At 32.9% G+C, this 18,458-nt stretch overlaps 3 protein-coding genes across 6 annotated transcripts in view; 2 read left to right on the forward strand and 1 right to left on the reverse strand.

Annotated features, from left to right (window-relative positions):
* The window catches only part of LOC105147485 (serine/threonine-protein kinase 32A), a 33,224-nt gene extending 25,181 nt beyond the window's left edge, over positions 1-8,043 (forward strand). Inside the window, exons 9-12 of one of the 4 annotated variants that reach the window (XR_015544975.1) lie at positions 1,109-1,318; positions 1,642-1,802; positions 6,185-6,529; positions 6,614-6,865. Coding sequence is in view for 3 of the 4 variants with exons in the window: in XM_087405810.1 (XP_087261936.1) it covers positions 1,109-1,318; positions 1,642-1,802; positions 6,185-6,279 (466 nt within the window). In the remaining variant the exon portion in view is untranslated. Of the gene's footprint in view, positions 1-1,108; positions 1,319-1,641; positions 3,662-6,184; positions 6,866-7,371 lie in introns of those variants that run through there. The other 3 variants (XM_087405810.1, XM_087405811.1, XM_011058522.2) reach the window with 3 other exon arrangements.
* Positions 7,442-13,056, reverse strand: lost (methenyltetrahydrofolate synthase domain-containing protein lost). The gene is made up of 5 exons (XM_011058521.2): positions 12,207-13,056; positions 11,585-11,970; positions 10,824-11,170; positions 10,510-10,753; positions 7,442-9,934 (listed from the first exon to the last, which is right to left on the reverse strand). The coding sequence occupies exons 1-5, from the start codon at positions 12,220-12,222 to the stop codon at positions 9,548-9,550; spliced, it is 1,380 nt and encodes a 459-aa protein (XP_011056823.1). The 5' UTR covers positions 12,223-13,056; the 3' UTR covers positions 7,442-9,547.
* A 458-nt stretch (positions 13,057-13,514) lies between these two features.
* Idh3b (isocitrate dehydrogenase [NAD] subunit beta, mitochondrial) lies at positions 13,515-17,171 on the forward strand. Its single transcript, XM_011058520.2, has 6 exons — positions 13,515-13,658; positions 14,804-14,863; positions 14,927-15,136; positions 15,375-15,766; positions 15,949-16,138; positions 16,604-17,171. The coding sequence occupies exons 1-6, from the start codon at positions 13,617-13,619 to the stop codon at positions 16,832-16,834; spliced, it is 1,125 nt and encodes a 374-aa protein (XP_011056822.1). The 5' UTR covers positions 13,515-13,616; the 3' UTR covers positions 16,835-17,171.
* The last annotated feature ends 1,287 nt before the right edge of the window (positions 17,172-18,458 follow it).

An 18,458-nucleotide genomic window follows, 5' to 3' on the forward strand; every position in this document is an offset into this window, starting at 1 on the left:
AATCGCAAAGTCGAAAAGTTATGCTCTTAATATGAGATGCCCCGAGAAATCGATAGTAAAAGTATATCAGTATTGCAATTAAAAAATTTTATTTAATGTTCCTAAAATATAAACAAACACAGCCAGCGTGCGCGAAAAATGAGCATGCGATAGATTGTACCTAGAACTCGTCTTCAGATAGTTGGAGTCAAACATCACAGAAATAGGCATTCATTCTGGTTGTTTTTTTATTATTGTACAATAACATTTATACTTTAGCAACGATTTTCACTATAACATAGGAGAACATGGATTATTTCATATTAGAAATACCCTGGGGATCTCATATTACGATTTCCTTATACGGTTTTACGATCATCAAATCTAACTTCTCCAATTAAACAATTCAATATATCCTGTATTTTTTTATTAGTACGATTTTACTCTATCACTACATGAAGAATTTATTGTCAAATATTTATTTATTAAATAATAAACAAGGTTTAAAGGCTCATCTCAATGAAACTTGAAGACATCCAAATTTTTAAATCTTTTTACAATGACTACAGGCATGATTTAATAATGAACTTTCTACTAAATAGTTTTCAATTCAAGAGCAATAAATTTATGGTAGAACCAATAGATAGCGTTTATTAGTTTAGCAGAAACGCTATCTCATATTAGATGCCTATCTCATAATAGAGGGCTTTCCTCTATATTCAGAATCATAGTATATTTTTTGTATTCTTAAGCTCACTATTCACAACAGCCGTAAAATTATTTAATCTCTTTTACACACACACACACACGCGTGCGCACATATTATAAAAGAGATTAAATAATTAAGTATTTTTTTATATGAAAATATTTATATCAATACTTTTTCTATCAATATTTCTCTTAAAAAAAGACATTGTTCTTTCACGTTAACATTTTTTCTTTCTATGGTAGCAGAATCTCTAGTCGAAATTATTTTCACGCCAGAATTACCATGGCATCCTGAATAGTGCAACGCAATCTTAGCGAGCCCGAACATCTTGAAATTTACGTACTTCTCTCCTGATCCTGTATATTACCGAGGTAATTAATATGCTAATTGTCGAAGCAATATCTCGACATCCCGTTGCAGGTCGCTCAGGGTTGAACACTCGGCGGAGGATGCCGGTGGGTTCGCCGAAGGGGCTGGATCGAGCGTAGACACGCGGAGATTAGCTTACATCCCGGAATACCGGGTGTACAATCGCGAGCGCGAAATCGAGAGACAGGAAAGGGAGAAGAAGGAAAAACAGTGGGAGGAGGAACTGAACACTGCCATGAAGGGTGCCGAAGAAAGACTCAAGTACGCTCGAGTAAAAAAATTCCTCGGGGACATTCCTCTTATTGACACATTTTTCTCTTTCTTTTTTCTCCTCTCATCCCAATCTGTTTCGTCGATAGCTATTGTTGAAGATAAATGTTTCAAATTGAATAATCCTGTGCTCTATTTCGTTTTTTTCAATATTTCCTGATATTGTCCTCAGTTCTCGCAAATAATCCTGTGTTCTGGAATTGAGATCCCGCATGACACCGTGTACGTTAATCTTTCCTGAGCGATGCGACATGTCTCTCCCTTAGCGCTCGCACACGTAGCGATATATCCGTGCCGGAACCCTTTGATTACAGAACAAAGCAGCAACATCTGCCAGCCCAGCGAACCGGAAACCGACTGAGCGTCTCGACGACGAGCGTCAAAGCGCGCATAAGCGCGTCACCAAGACAAGGTCGCCGAGCGAGCGCCGCGACGTCCTCGGACATCGACTTCATCGACGCAAGTCCGGAGCCTAGTACGTCTTAGATAATATTGGACACGCTATATTCGATGTAGCCTATATGAGAGCAGTTGGCGGATCCAGACAGTCCCCAAGGGAGGCCATTGGCGAAAGCGAAATTTTTTTTCAAGATCAAATATGGAAAAATAGAATGCTAAATTATTATTTAAATTATTGTATAGAGAAAATATAATATTATTTCAGATTTATAATTTATAAAACGTTTTATTTAAAATTATGTTAACACGAAAGAAGAATAATATAACGAAATCTATGTTGTTTATATCTAGGAATTTCTTAAATTAAAAAATATTTTTGGAGAATTGTGAATTAAGTATTTTAGAAATATTAAAAATATATATAATATTTTGCTATTTATTTTGTTAAATATTTAAAAAAAAGGAGATTCCAAGGAGGGAGACATGGCTCATGGATCCGCCAGTAGACTTCTTCAATCCTACAAATGCACATGGAACTCCAACAAATCCCTCGCACTTGTCATAAAAAGAAATGTCTCTCTAGCATTCAATTATCTCCCATACTAAAATTTCAGACGAGGAAAGAAATAAGAAAAAATTCCATTTGTAGATGAAGTTTTTTATACTCTTCTTGAAAAAATACATGACGATATATACTACACATAACACTTAGCTCTTATTTTTCTATCTTGATTCAATGTGAGGCGATTTATCTTTAAAGCTCTTCCCCTATATTCTCCTACATTGGATCTTCACGGTCGCAATGTTTATTTTTGATTACGCTTCGAAAGGAATCGAGAAACGTGAATTTCAAGGCCTCCTTATTCTCTTTCTGGTGCTATGCTGAATAAGTAATACTCCATGATGGATTCGAACGTTCAGTTTGGATTTTTTAGGGGAATTTAAATAGACTGATAACGCATCGGTTATCGCGATTTCGCAATTTGTTAATTATAACTATTTTCATTCGCAATACCCTGAAAATGTAGATAGCAGCTGGAGGTAACCGCTCAAATTAACAAAAAATCAAAATGGCTTTATTTTAATTCTTAATGTCAATAAACAGTTAAATTTTGTAATGAAAAATCATCATTTTGACTTTGACGACGTCAACATAAAGTCATTTTGACTTTCTCTTGACTTGGTGTGTTCCTTGGGCGCACATCGTAAGCTCTATCAAACTCCAGCAGTGTACATTTAATCACTGTACCAGGAAACGTGCATTTATGAGATTACCATTTCGGATTATCCTGCAATCTCCGACTAACAACATAGCTTATTTTCGAAAATGAACAATTGATCTTATCTTTACTTGAGTAGCAAATTTTTTTTATTGCTTCAAAAACCTGATTGCATTACGACTCTTAGATTAAAACGCACATCTCCGATAAATATATATATAATATAAATTAATCCTTTCAGTACAAATCAGACCATGCATCACTTTTAAAACTCTTTAAGGAAAATATTTTTCATTTCACTTTTTCCGAAAATCGCTATCGTAACATTTATGCGCATTATTATCTAACAATAAGTAATATATGAAATGTTCTACAGCGTTAATTAGAATCACAACGATAACCGCATTTAAAAGGGTGTAAAAAAAAAGATTGTGGATGAAAAAGATTTCTTGGTGGTCTAAGAGTGTTAAGTGAGTTGAATGTGTGCGAGATAAATTTTAACACTTATCTTTATCTAATACGGTACTGAAAGGATTACGGCGTATATATTAATAATTACTTTATTGACGGGACTGGGAACAAAATATGACCTACATATAACAAATATATATATATATATATATATACATATATAAATGTTTTGTTCTATAAAAATATATGTTGTTTAGAAACGAGCTATGTACGAATTGAGAATAAAAAATATCTTTGACATGTTGTTAACGGATTTTAGTGCGTACGCCCTTAAATCCCTCTACAGAATAGAAACAGAATACGCAGCAAATAAAATTGCGTTCGCGTTTAACACGTTACTTTACGTAAATTGGGGAAATCGGACGAACGCAATATTTTATTTACATTAATTATTCACTCTGACGTGACTCTGTCGCGATCTCAATTTTACATTCAAATAATCAAATAATCTCGCGCATTTACATTATTCAACGAAACGAATTATTGAATCGGGGAAAATCTCAACGAGAAATGACTCATCTTATTAATGTCGAATCAATCTCGATAATTTCGACATTGATTCGTTCAAATAACGGCCATTTCTCGCCGGGAAGCCGTTCAACTTTCATTAGCGTTTCGTATTCAAAAATCGCGAACGCGATAGAATTTGGCATTAACTGAGAGTGACTGTCGAAGGAGCGCCGTATAATCGATAGCACTGGCGCCGTTTCGCGAGGGTGAGAAAAGGGTGAAACGGGTCACCGTGCCTCTCCATGCTATGCAATATAGATTCCGGTCAGACACTGGGTGCTTTTCAGTAAGAAATACAGATACTACAGTGTAACACAGTAAATCATTACGTCCTTGTTGTTTGCTGGTAACAAAGAAGTGATCACAGTATTACACTGTCTTTTTCTGAAAATTGTTACAATTAACGGACTCTCAAAATTAAAAAAAAAACTCAAAAAAAATTCAAAGGGTACAAGACAAATGAGTTAAGCATAGTTAATTAGGCGTAATATTAAGAATAATAATACATATGTAGATATGTAGATTTAGATAATAATAGGAACAATAATAATATATATTTAGATAATAAAATTGTCAATTTTATTATCGCTATCTAAATAATACATTGTACATTATTATTTTTTTTAATATTGCTCTTAACTGCTCCTGATTCTCACTTTGAACCGTTCTTGCTGGAAAGCACTAACTATAAAACATCACTGAAAAATGCGAGCGCTGATATACAATACGGTCGTGAAATTCTCGAAAAATTAGCGCGTTGATTGGTAAAATGAATTTACCAATTAAAGAAATATCTTTTTGTATGTCGTTTCTCTCAATGGAGAAAATGTGTAATTTTCAAATAAATTAACGATTGTTCTCAGTACAGACAATTGACACAATTTATGGAACAATTGTGCGAGTGAATCCATTGCAGATCGTATCTAAAAAGGGGGATGAATAGTTCGAGATAATTGCATCTATAAAAGCTGCTGCAAGCTGATATAATGGGCCAATTATCGCGTCCGATCGGCGCTGCAAGTGGCGAGTAACGCAACGATTAAACTATTGACTTGTAGTGTATTTTTAATATCCTTGTGCAAGCATCGATTGTAAACGGTGGCTATGTAATAAATGAAAATCAGTTAACATCCTTTTCTGCTCCTTTACAATTTATGCTTTTAATTTGTCAAACGAATAAAGCGCTGCAAATTAGCGCGCAATTCCTTTTGAAAGTTTTCTTTTTTCTTCTGTATTAAATATGAAATTTTTATGTTTAACGGGTCTCGAGATATGACGTTGATTATATAATTAAAATATTTTACAAGAAAAAAACCGACCCCAATAGTTATCTATTGAAATAATTGAAAAAATTTGAAAAGTTATAAGCATACAATAGGGAGCAAAACAATGAGTGACTTTATTTTTTTCTACATAATTGTAGTCCGCATTATTCATCGCGTAACAGATTTTATATATTTTTATGAGATATTATAGTATTGTATTGGAAACGTTTCAAAACAATTTTCATATATATAAAGTTATAGATATATTGATGTTTGTATGACAAGATATCGAATTGAGTTTTTCTGTATGACAAGATATTCGAATTGATATTCATTTTTTCTATGATGGTTAATAGTATGCAAATTGATTAATAGTATGCTGCATAATGTAATGCTGTAATTCAGGCCTGTCCAATTTTAGTTTCAGAGCCAAAACGCAAAGTCATCGACGCAAAAAGCTTCAATTGTGAGTAAAATTTCGAGAACTGTAAAGTGTTGATAAGCGTTACACGAACGTATATCAATACTTTACAGTTTCCGAAATCCTACCTACATTGATTTTTTTTTTTGCGTCAATGGTTCGGGAACTAAAATTGGACAGGCGTGCAGCTGTAATCGAAGCTCGCGATGACTCGACTAATTATATTAATAATTTATTTTTATATTATAATTATTTTTATATTAATTTTTATTAATTTAGTTTTTATACAAATATAAAAATATATAGTAAAATATATTTAAAAAAAAAATACAGATTTAATAATAATTTTTTTCACTTTATCTTTTGCAATTAAATCTTCTTAGTAGATGTTTCTGAGTAACACATATTCATAAACGAAATCGATATATTTTTAAATATCTAGAAAGTCAAATATGATGAAGAATTTAAATTGCACATTTTTTATTCGTTGCTATAAATGTTTCCGACTAAAACAAATCTCTTAAATAGATTTATCTGAGAGAAAAATTACATATTAACATTTTTGTCTTAGAACGTTTATACTGCGAAAGGATTAACAGCTTCCCGCAGAATAATGCTGACGGAGTGTCTATGCGGATAAATGTGGTTCTTAATGGAGAAGAGTAACGAAGCTCGGGAAGGGCAATCGCGCCGGTCTTCGATGGGGAAATCCAATAGAAGATAATGCAGTTTAGTTTCTGGAGGCCGATGAAAGCCGTGGCAAAGCCCTTTGCGCGATAAAGGCGCCGTTAAATAAGAAAATTCAACCTAATGGAACCCGAAGACCCGACGTTTTGCTTTTAATTGCCTTTACGCGCTTGGCAAATTAGCCTTCTTATGGCAAGATGAGGTTCTCTCCCTTAGGACCATAAAAACTGTAATTACACTTAGCTTATAAGCTTCTTTGATGCTTTGATGCATTGTGTAAAAAAAAAAAAACAGTTCGTGCCTGTTTTTACAGAAAAAGATATTTTGATCCCCAGTCGCAATCGCTTTACTCACATGCATGGCAGATAGATAAATTTTATTTCATCCGATTAAGTGAGGAAAGCCGTCGTCCGTGACGATAAACTACTGCGAGGCGCTTATCGGGAAGTTCAATCGAAACTAATGCAATTTCAACCACGAGTCCGATGGAAAAATGAGAGGCGTTTCTGCGACCGCCTTAATTCCCTCATTTTCTGCACTTCCGATAAAAAAAAAAAAAGAAAAACGAAGTACGCTTTTGCAAGAGGAAAGTAATTATTGCCGCTCGTTAATCTCATCTCACACTCTTGCAGTGTGGAAAACAATTGCGAGCAAACAATAACAAAGGAATTAAGATCTCGATGGAAAAAAGTTACTTGTGTTCGAGTTGTTTTGGCCTACTTTTGTTAAGATGCAACTTGATGTTCCGCATCTCTGGCTGCGGAAAACTTACATTTATGAAAGAAGAAAATAAACAAATGAAAATTTGCAATTTATTTATAATTTATAAAATTACGCATGCTCTAAAAAATAAAAATTTAATATCATGGGTGTATATATAATTATCACCGTGTAGGTGTTGATATAAATATCATAACATGATAAGGATTTAACATTATATTGGTGTTAAATCCACCTGTGACGTTAAATTTACACCTTGGTGTTTACGTCAACACAATGAATATTATATAAACACCGCCATAGTGTATAATCCACTCATATTTTTTAGAGTGCATTTATTTCTTTTCTCAGGGGAATTATCAGGAATTGAATATTGATATCGGAGCAGTAAGGATATGCAGAGTAATCACGAGGATAGAGATTTGATAAAAAGAAACGTTTCCTTTATATATACGTAAGATTTATATACATGATATATATGTAAGTAGCGAGATAAATGTCTATTGCGCGTAAAAACAATCGTCATTAGTTCTACGTATGTATCTACGTGAACTTCACCGGCACGATTAGAAACAATAGATTTTAAAATAAATCATATTTGTTAATATCACAAAGTATTGCCGTTTCTCTGCCTCTTCAGCCGATACGCAAGCACCTATTGTTTTCCCTGCACGCTCAAATGGCAATACATGGAAGACCACAACATGTCTATAAAGCGGCTAGAGCATGAAAATATATTTGTATTTTTTGTATTTATTTTTTTTAGAATATGCGCGTGTATATGTATGTGGATGTGTGTTTGTGTTCAGAAAAATAGAGTATTTTTTCTCTCTGTTTAAACATGAAGAAATATTGATAATTTTCCTCCATATGTCTTAAATGTTCTTTGTGAACGACACTTAAACTATTGTCATCAGTCTATAACATTAGATAATTACCATCAGATATTATCGCAGATATGCACTCTATTCACGTCTATTAATCTCAACTTATATTTCTGCACAGAATAAAAAAAATTTAAAACGATCAATTTTTGCTCCATGAAGAGATACAACAACAGTCAATATATTTATAACACATTATCATTTTTTGCAAGTCCTAACTCGCACGTACTTTAACTGCGTATGTACTTTAAACTGCGCTGAAAATTAATCGAAAAGAAATATTTTGAATATTTTATTAGTTATAGTAAAAAAAGATCAATCTCTTTGCCTAAATTATTCAAATTATTTCCCATCAATAAGTGAAAATTAAGTATTTCGCCTTCAATTTAATATAAATTACTTTCAATTTAAATATAAGTTACTTTTAATACATAATAATTTAATATGCAATAATTAATTTATGTTACTGGAAGAGATTTAGACGTCAAAAATATAGTTTTAATTATTATTAGGCATTAAATATTTGAAAAATTGTACAAAGGATAGCAAAGAACTATATCAAATCCATTTAGAATTACAAATAGTTAACAAATATTAAAAAATCAAAGAAAATACTTCATTTTGGAATGATGCGAATGTACGCTTACCGATTTATATAATATATAAATACAACCTCCATAATTGTCTTTTTATCTTTCAATCTGTTCAGCGATCTTGTACATACATGTTATTGTTTCTCTCCATGAACCATCTATCTTACTCGCTAAGTATATAGTTTTGATCACAGATTATTTTATGGGCGTTGCGACGAATTTGTTGGAAAGTTATCCGATATTTTCACATACGTCAAAATGTAACGGCTTATTGATACAAAAGTAGTATAAATAAAATCATTAACCAAAAATATAAGGTATGTCTATGTTAATTGTAACAACTATTAATATTAATATTCGCACTGCACCAGGTATATATCACATCTTATAGCTTAAATCGAACGTAAATCATCGTCATCAATGTGTTTTACTTCCGGAGTAATTCGCAAGTACAACTCCAATATATAGATCTAAGTAAAATAACAGCGATATGTAAAATAATTATATAAAACGTTAATAAATGTTAAGAAACGTTAATACATAATGCATGTTCTTTAAATATTCAATAGAAGCCAATATCTATAAAAAAAATCAAGGTACAGTATATCTCAGAAGTTGTGCAATTTCTTTCAACTATTAAAATTAAATTAGCAATTTAAATTATAGTCTCACATTAATGTCATAAGTACTTAATTATGTCCCATTTAATTTCTTTAATTTTAAAGAACATTTAAGCATCCTTTAATTAATGGTTATTAATTAAAGTGCCTCTTTAATTAATAGGCAAAACAAAAATCAAATTAAAAAGCTAAAGAATGCTAATTTTTAGCTTTTAATTAAACATTTGTTGTAACCACTTTACACACAATATTCATTAAAATGTTTATAACGAAAAGAAAATGCGCGTTGTTGGGACACTCAATATATGTAACATAATTCTCATAAAAAAAGATTGACTTTAGAAGACGTCTATAACTGTGTTCGACGTCGGAATATAAATGGCCAAGAAACAACATGTAATTGCATGTTCAATGTAGTTTCAATAAACACTTAGACAGTTGTTACATCGGTTACCTCGATTCTAGAAATCGGTTTCGCAGGTTCTACGTATATAAATCCCTCTTCGTCGTTCACGGACTCACCGATTCGAAGCTGCTGTAAATTCGCCACGATCGAATCTACCTGAACTGGCTGATCTGGCGGAGCTGCCTCATTCCGAAGTTTGCTAAAGTGAAGGTAACAGATGCCACGATAGCCTTGCCAAGTTATTTCGCTCGGCTTAACGCCGCGCATCAATAGAGCGTTCTTTAGATCGCGGACTCTCACACCGGATGAGATATTAGAGAGCTTCAACGAGAAATCAATATGCGTTTTCATTCGGGCGCGAAGATTCTTACGCCGCCGGGACGCGTTCTTGGTATTGTTTTCTGTCTTCGTCTATAACGCATAAGCAAGATTTATTTATAAAAAAAAATACTAAAAACATAAACAGATAATAAATATTTTTTAATATTTTTTAAAATATTTTTCTCTGTTAACTCTACATAAACTTTTATTTAATAGAGAAGGAGAAATTTAACTCGCATTCACTCTTATTAACCTTGTATTACTCGCATAGTTTTTTTTTAAATGTAATTACTTGCGTGGATTAATTTTTGACACACCCCCAATATTAAACATATCAATTTCATTATTCTCTTTGATGATTTACAATTAAATAAAGATTGATATTGTATACATCCTTTAGATGTATAAAGACAAATTCAAAAAAATTTGTTAATTGTAAAATAATTTACGTTAAATATATTAGGTGTAGTAAAAAGAAATCCATTATTTTTTCAATAGATGGCTTTAGTAATCTGTATCTCGTCTACGCGTGATACACCTAATAATAACGGATATGAATAGCATTCATACATTTATCGAATTTATAAAGTGGGGGATGTCCTTCATTATTTCTCGCAAATAATGAAGAGTAATAAAAGTACGATAATATGTTATAGAAGACTTACTTGTACTTCAGCATTGGGAAGATCATTTTCTTCTTCAGCTTTTGGTTTCTTATACGTTCGTCTTCGTGGAAAACGCGATTTCTCACCTTTATCCTTGCTGTCTTCCATCGTGTTTTCGGTATTAGGCGCATCTCTTTTCGTGTTGAAACGTTTCTTGTTTTTCGGATATTTAACGCGATTCTTGATATACTGGCGCGTTTCCACGTCGGAATCGACTTCCTTCAGGACTACGATTTTCCCATTTCTGCGAAAGAATAATTGTGTATTTACACGAAATAGCCTACTTAACGTGATTCAGGCAACTTAATGCATACTTTTCATCCATCTCTTTGAGCTGCTGTAATACCTGCATGGTTTTGAGTTTTCTTTCGCTAAGCATATGCCACAAAATGCCAGATGGTTTCTTCAGTCTCGACTCTACGTATACAGTTTGCGTCGGCGTAACAATTATATCTACCGGCACATCATATTCTTTGAACAATTGTGGTGGTAGGTAATCTACAATTTGGCAATCATGTACTGTTGTGACAACAATTGTATTTTTTGTTATCGTGCCCATTCTCATCATCATCGCAAACTCAAGATCTGCGAACCCTTCTCCTTTGCCGAGTCTGTACCCATCTCGACTGACGCATACAGATCCCAGTACAACGAGATCTACCTGAATAAATAATAAATATAATAGGTGTTTAGAATAAATTAATGTTCCATGCCGTTAAAGTAAATGCTATGCAAAAAAGTCTAATGCCCATTTCCACCAATGTAGATTAATTTTAATCTCAGTTTAACTGTTTACCTTTTTCTAATTCTAAGAATCGTGTAAATTCGAAGAAGTTAATCTTATTATACATTGATGGAACTCAGCTTTAGAACTGGAAAAAATGAAGAGTAAGTTGAACTGAGATCAAAGCTAATCTATATTAGTAGAAATAGATATAAATAATTGTGTGTATTGTAAGAAAATGAAGTAATTTGATATTGTATCTTCAGTAGCATTATTCATTTTTATACATATTATATCTTTTATCCATTAATATTAAATTATTATATATTCTTAAATTTCTTTAAAATTTACCTTAATACGGGAATCCAGCCCCAGTGATTTACCCGCTTGTTCTAGACCACGCATGGAAGCCAGTGTTTTCAGCTGTTCCTTCGTTGCGCCAGCAACTGGCGTAACGTGTAAAAACAAGCCAGTTCTCAATCTGGGAATAGGCACAATGATTTCCTTGTTCGCTTCCAGGGCTAAAAACCTCACTGGTTCCTGCGGCTTGTCCGGATTTATCTTTATAACTCTAGCCCTTTTAAATTCATCCAGTTCAATCAATCGCTGTGCAGTCTCCGCGGCGCCTTTAAAGTTCGGAATACGCTTGTATATGTTAACAGGAAAATTCACCAGCTCATTCTTCATCATGTAGTCCCACACCTTACGACGGAAACTCGATTTCGTTACTTCCTCAGCTGTAAGAAATTGTTAACGTGAAAGAATCAGCTGACGAACAGCAACAATATAACATATGCTCGCACGCATCTCCTATAAAACAATTTCAAAATGGTGAAGAGCATATACACGCGCAAAATATATCTACGTTTCTTGTATACAAACATACAAATGTTCAATTATTTCTTTTTAACATTTAGAGCTAGAAACATCAAGGAAATGCCTGTTGCTCCGATCGCACGGTAAAATCACTCACGTAAGTTCTCCATCATTTTGACCGGTTCACCAGTGGAATCTTAGAGGGCGGAGGCTCAGGACTCGGAAGACACAAATCCCAGGAAGCGTCACCGCGACGTCTCTCTTGCAAAAATAGATCGCACAATTTATCTCGTCCACGCACAGCTCTTTCTCCTCCTCTTCGTGTCTATTTCTACCCGGCTCCATGTCCGCAAACTCTGCAGCATCGTAATCCTCTAGGGATTCGATCGTGTGTTGTCGACGTGAGATATCATTCGCGAGGCGAAAATTCCAGAAAATGCAAAGAATATTGGAATTTCGATGCTCTATTCAGCGCCGCTTCTAAGGACGACGTCGATGGTCGATCAAGAACCCAGGGAGAATCGCAGCAAGAGATGATAAGACGAATCAGCTGATCCTTTGGTAGCAAACTAGGGAGTTATAGGCTCTAATTCCCTAGTTTACTATTCGACCTACTCCGAGAATCAGCTGATTCGTTTTATTGTCTCTTATCACGATTATTCACTGATGTCCTCATGACATTCTCGTATTGTCTTAACAATGTTCTCATGTTTTCCTCATATTGTTTTCCTGTCATCTTACAATGTCCTCTTAACTTTTGGAAATCCACCACAACAACACCATGTCGCACTTTCTGTATTTAAAAGAAGATAGATAGTTAGGTTAGACGTGGTGAAAAAAAGGAGGAAAGATGAAAAATACAAAAAATTGCCATAAAAAGTAAACTTTAAATTCACCTTCTGCATGTAAAATAAGATTGCATATTTGAGTTGTTGAAAAATTTAAGCAAATAATCAGAGTGTAGAAAAAGTGCAAATCGCTAGTGCATTGTCCACGTGACTGTTTAACAGTGACGGATGCTGTCAGAAATTTTGAATTTTATTTCTACGCCATATATGGATCTTTGAGTATTAGACGAATTCAGTATGATAATCAGTCTAAATAAGCTAAACAATCAATTGAACCTTTTTGAAGCCAAAACAATCGACTCTTTTATAAATTATAATTATACATATAATCGAAAATGCCTTTTACTTTTTCATTTTACTAATACTATAATTTTATAAATAATTTTTATTAATACCAGAGCACAATTGATTTATTTCCCTCTACTTTTTATTTCGTGAAAGTTTATCAATTCTGAAAGGCTCAATTATTTCCGACAATTAAATTTTTTTCTATACTTATATCACATCATGGCCTAATTTTATTTTTATTGAATTTGTGAAAATATTATTTTAACCAGCATTTTTAAATTCTTTTTCCATGCTAGAGATCATATGAAGATTTTCTCGAAGGTTTCTACATAGCGTTCGCTCCTCATTCAAATTAATGTAGGAACCCTGAACGTGATTACATCCCTGCGAGCGCGAGCGAGACGAGCAGTGCCGACGAGCAGTCGTGAAAGATGGCTTTGCTCACGAGAAACATTTGTAAGGCGCTCTCTCAGGTAATCATCGACGCATTCCTCCGTTATTGCATGTGTTCAGAATTTCGTGCATCTGTGAAATGCGGAAGAAACACATAAGTTCTATATATCAATTAAGACGAAAAATTCAACTGCTCCGTCAGCGTGGTGAAGTAGATGATTGCAAGAGCATCGCATATTTAGGTATATCTTTGTATCGCGATATTTTTATCCGAAACGCATTCGCGTATCGGAAATGCAAGCCTATTCCTCGATACACCCGTCCAAATGTATTTCTCGAATCTGCTCAGCTGCGCGAATCTTTACACGTCGATTGAGGCAAGCACCTGCACTTGCGAGCTCTTGCTTATCACATTATTTAATCAAGATAATCTTAGTTATTCGCCGAGAAAAGCAATAAATTGTTACGCAAGAATTAAAAGCCTATTATTCATGGAGTGCAACGAATAGAATAAGTTTACAATGTTGATTAAATCCAGTTAACTAAAAGGATTAATCCTGTCCGAAGATTCTAAGCTTGGAGCATTTCATTCCTGAAAAAAAAAAGAATTATATTTGAGATAAAAGTAATAAGTGCTATTTTGAATTCTTTGTATAACTAATTACATCCCAGCAAATGAGAATGGATTAAAATGGATTGAAATTTTTTTCTATCTGAATGTGTATTTTATATACATATATATATATATATAAATAGCGAATACTTTTTTTGGATTTAATTGGATTTAATTAGATTCAATTGGATGAAATTGAAAAACTGCTATTCCCTATTCAAAATTTTGAATTGAATAGTATTCACAATTGTGTTTGTGTGCACAGAAAAAGCTAATATTATTTTTAGATTGAAAGGCGTAGAGATATGCTCCATGCAATTCCTATAAATGAATAAAAATGCATTCAGAATTGAAAAGCATTCATTTTAACATTTGTGAATCAATATTTCTGAAAATCTGAATCCATTTCAATTCATTTCAATCCATTCTCGTTTCCTAGGATTCTTATTCACATATGTTTAAACATATGTAACACATATGTTTAAATTTTGGCACATTGTACTTAAAGTATCTTAGATTTGTAATATATTACATTTAGATTACCATATATGTACAGTGAATTATGAATTTTATTATTTAATAAAATATAATTCTTATGCTTTGTGTTTATAGGCTACTCAAAAGAACACAGTTAGAGCCCTGCATGTAGGGACAATACGACAACAAGAATCGGTAAAATATTACTGTTCTTCAATTGATAATTAGATACATATGTGACATGTGTACTTTTTCCAGTCAGTTGAACAAGAAGGAAAATTGAAATGTACCTTGATACCAGGAGACGGTGTTGGACCAGAATTAGTGGTCGCAGTTCAAAGTGTTTTCAAAGCTGCGGATGTCCCGGTTGAATTCGAACCTTACTTCTTGTCTGAAGTAAATCCAACCCTGAGTGCTCCTTTAGATCAAGTCTCCAACAGTATTGCTAGAAATCGAGTTTGTTTAAAGGTCTGATTTTCTAAATATAATAAATCTAAATAATATAATTAAATTAAATAAACAAATGATATAACTTACTCAATGCTTTCATTTCGTATACATACAAATGGCTAATAAGATAAAGCACATAATTTCAAATATAAAAATTTTTCTATTTGAGAAAGAAAATTTTTTTGAAGAGTAGTATATGGCTGTAAGAACAGTAATTTTGCAACTCGATGTAACTGAATATTGTTTCACATGACAGGGGATCCTAGCAACTCCGGATCACTCTATGACTGGAGAGTTGCAGACCTTGAACATGAAATTACGTAAGAGCTTGGACTTATATTCAAACGTGGTACACGTGAAATCTTTGCCAGGAATCAGATCACGTCATCAAAATGTGGACTGCGTTATTATCAGAGAACAAACAGAGGGAGAGTATTCCGCGTTGGAGCACGAATCTGTTAAAGGGGTGGTCGAGTGCTTAAAGATCGTGACTGCCACTAAAAGCCAAAGAATCGCGAAGTTCGCTTTTGATTATGCTGTAAAGAATAATCGCAAGAAAGTCACATGTGTTCACAAAGCTAACATAATGAAGCTCGGCGATGGGCTTTTCCTCAAATCGTGCCAAGAAATTGCCAAGTTGTACCCCAGGTATTCCAGTAACTTTCTTGTCCACATGGATAAGAATCTGTTTAGAAATATTTATTATGAAATTATTGCAAAATGTACTTAATATTACTTATGATAATTCACGCATTGTTACTCACATTGGCTCATATAAGCAGATTTTCTTTTTAGCTTTTACTTTATATTCCTATTTTTTAATGAAACAGGATTACGTTCGAGACAATGATCGTCGATAATTGTACTATGCAGATGGTTTCTAATCCACATCAGTTTGACGTCATGGTAATGCCGAATTTGTATGGAAATATTGTGGATAATCTCGCATCCGGTTTGGTCGGTGGTGCCGGAGTCGTCGCAGGTGCCAGTTACAGCGCTGAGTGTGTCGTCTTTGAACCAGTAATGTATCTGATTTTATATATATATATATATAAATATAAAATATGTATATATATATATATATATATATATTAGGTGTTGGAATTAATTCGTAGCGTTTTTTAATGAAAGAATGTTATTTATTTCACATGAGCATTAAAAAATACATTAATGAAAGTACTTCCCATCACTTGTAAAACGCTACGAATTAATTCCAACACCTAATATATATATATATATTTGCACAAAATAAGAATTATATTCAAAGTGCAATTAAAATTAAGAAGAATTTTTAAAATTTAACTCACACCAATTTTAAAACATAAGTTATTTAGGCCTGGTTGCACCAATATCACTTTGATTTTAAGCGACTTAAACTCTATCTCGTTTAAAGCCAAAAAGAGACAGAGAAAGAGTTTTAAGCCTCGCTTAAAATCAAAGTAACGTTAGTGCAATCAGGCCTTAGAGTCTCATATTCTTCAACAGGGCGCAAGGCACACATATTCCGAGGCGGTCGGCAAAAACGTCGCGAATCCAACGGCGATGTTGCTGTGTGCGGTGAAACTTCTGAACCACGCGAATTTGAAACGCTATGGTGAGCAGATCCGGGAGGCGTTAAACCGCGTGTTGAACGACGGAAAGGTGCTAACAAAAGATCTGGGTGGGCAAAGCTCGACGACGGAGTTCACTGCTGCCGTGATAAACAGCCTACGCTAAAACTTGTGTAACATAAGAAAACGTAGACCTTGCATTGTGAACTCATTTTTATCTAAAATGATTGTGTAAATTGTAGCGTCACCCGTTATAGGGTATATCTAACTCACATAAAATTTGTAAAGCTATATTATTCTAGAAATCTATAATGATGCAAATTTTCATTTGCAAGAGTAACCTTCTGTATGTTCTACGAACAGAAAGAAATCCAAAGTTTTTTGCCAGATTGCAAAAATTCAAATGCGGATAAGCGGACTGCACAATTAGTTCTATAATAGATCAAAACATAGACACAATTGTATCATATCTATATATAGAATAAATTATACGCTATCTTGTACATCTTATTAAAAAATGTCAAGCTCTCCTTATTTCATAATTAGAAATAATGATATAAATACACATATATCTTCACATTTCACAGTCATCTTTGATAAAATTGTTAAATGCAAATATTAAAATTACTTTGGTAAATTACAGTAATTAATATTTATCTTTAATTATTGATTTTTTCTGATTATTTTATTTTCAACCCTATTTTCTAATATTTGTGAAATAAATGGTTCATAATTTAATAAATATATAGAGGAAAGGCCCCTATTATGAGATAGGTACCTAATATGAGATAGCAGCATTTCCGCTAAATTAATAAACGCTATCTATTGTTTTCACCTTGAATTTATTGTCCTTGGATTAAAAACTATTAAGAGAAAATTCATTATTACATCGTGCCTGTAGTTATTGCAAAAAAAGATTTTTTAGAATTTGGATGTCAAGTTTTATTGAGATTAGCCTTTAAACCTTGTTTATTATTTAATAAGTAAATATTTGGCAACAAATTCTTTATGTGATGATAGAGTAAGATCGTACTAACAGAAAAATATGGGATATGTTGAATTGCTTAATTACAAAAGTTAGATTTGATGATCGTAAAATTGTAAGGCGTGGAAATCGATTCGAATTTTTAATATGAGATATTCAAGGTATTATGAAACAGCCTATGCTTGTATGCATAGTGAAAATCGTTGCTGAAGTATAAATGTTATTATACAATAATAAAAAGGACAATCGGAATAAACATCGAGTGCCTGTTTCTGCGATGCTTCATTCCAACTATCTGAAGACGAGTCCTAGATATAATGCATTGCATACTCATTTTGGCATACGCGCACTGACTATGTTTGTTGTATTTTAGAACATTAAATGAAGTTTTTTAATTGCAATAATATTGATATTTTGCGTTTTATTATCGATTTCTTAGGCATCTTATATTAGGAGCATAATTTTTTGACTTTGCGATTTGCTCACTTTTCATATTTCTTTAATTTATAAAAAAAATAAATTTGAATTAAATTTTACATAACATTATCTTAAAGCTTATTAAATTCCCCCTTCAAAATAATCTGTTATTTTTTTAAATTGTCATAGATTTTTAGCATTTACCCAAAATAAACTCGGTATCTCATAATAGGGGCCTTTCCTCTCTCCCTCTAAATATACACACACATTTATGATATATAAATATATATAAATATATATTATATACATATATCTATATATAATAATATATATTTATAATATAATATATAATATATAAATATATAATAAAAATATGCTATTCTCTCAA

The sequence above is a fragment of the Acromyrmex echinatior genome, chromosome 4 (assembly GCF_024713525.1).
Source record: "Acromyrmex echinatior isolate Ae372 chromosome 4, ASM2471352v2, whole genome shotgun sequence".
Lineage (NCBI taxonomy): Eukaryota > Metazoa > Arthropoda > Insecta > Hymenoptera > Formicidae > Acromyrmex > Acromyrmex echinatior.

Bases quoted from the DNA above. Each gene is read 5' to 3' on its own strand.
- lost (XM_011058521.2), bottom strand. The intron at 11,171-11,584 runs GTAAATTTTAAA...TTATTTATTCAG, and splicing joins GGCTGGATTCCCGTATTAAG to GTAGATCTCGTTGTACTGGG. The intron at 10,754-10,823 runs GTATGCATTAAG...ATTCTTTCGCAG, and splicing joins CTCAAAGAGATGGATGAAAA to AAATGGGAAAATCGTAGTCC.
- Idh3b (XM_011058520.2), top strand. From the start codon at position 13,617: ATGGCTTTGCTCACGAGAAACATTTGTAAGGCGCTCTCTCAG. The intron at 15,137-15,374 runs GTCTGATTTTCT...TTCACATGACAG, and splicing joins GAAATCGAGTTTGTTTAAAG to GGGATCCTAGCAACTCCGGA. The intron at 15,767-15,948 runs GTATTCCAGTAA...TTAATGAAACAG, and splicing joins ATTGCCAAGTTGTACCCCAG to GATTACGTTCGAGACAATGA.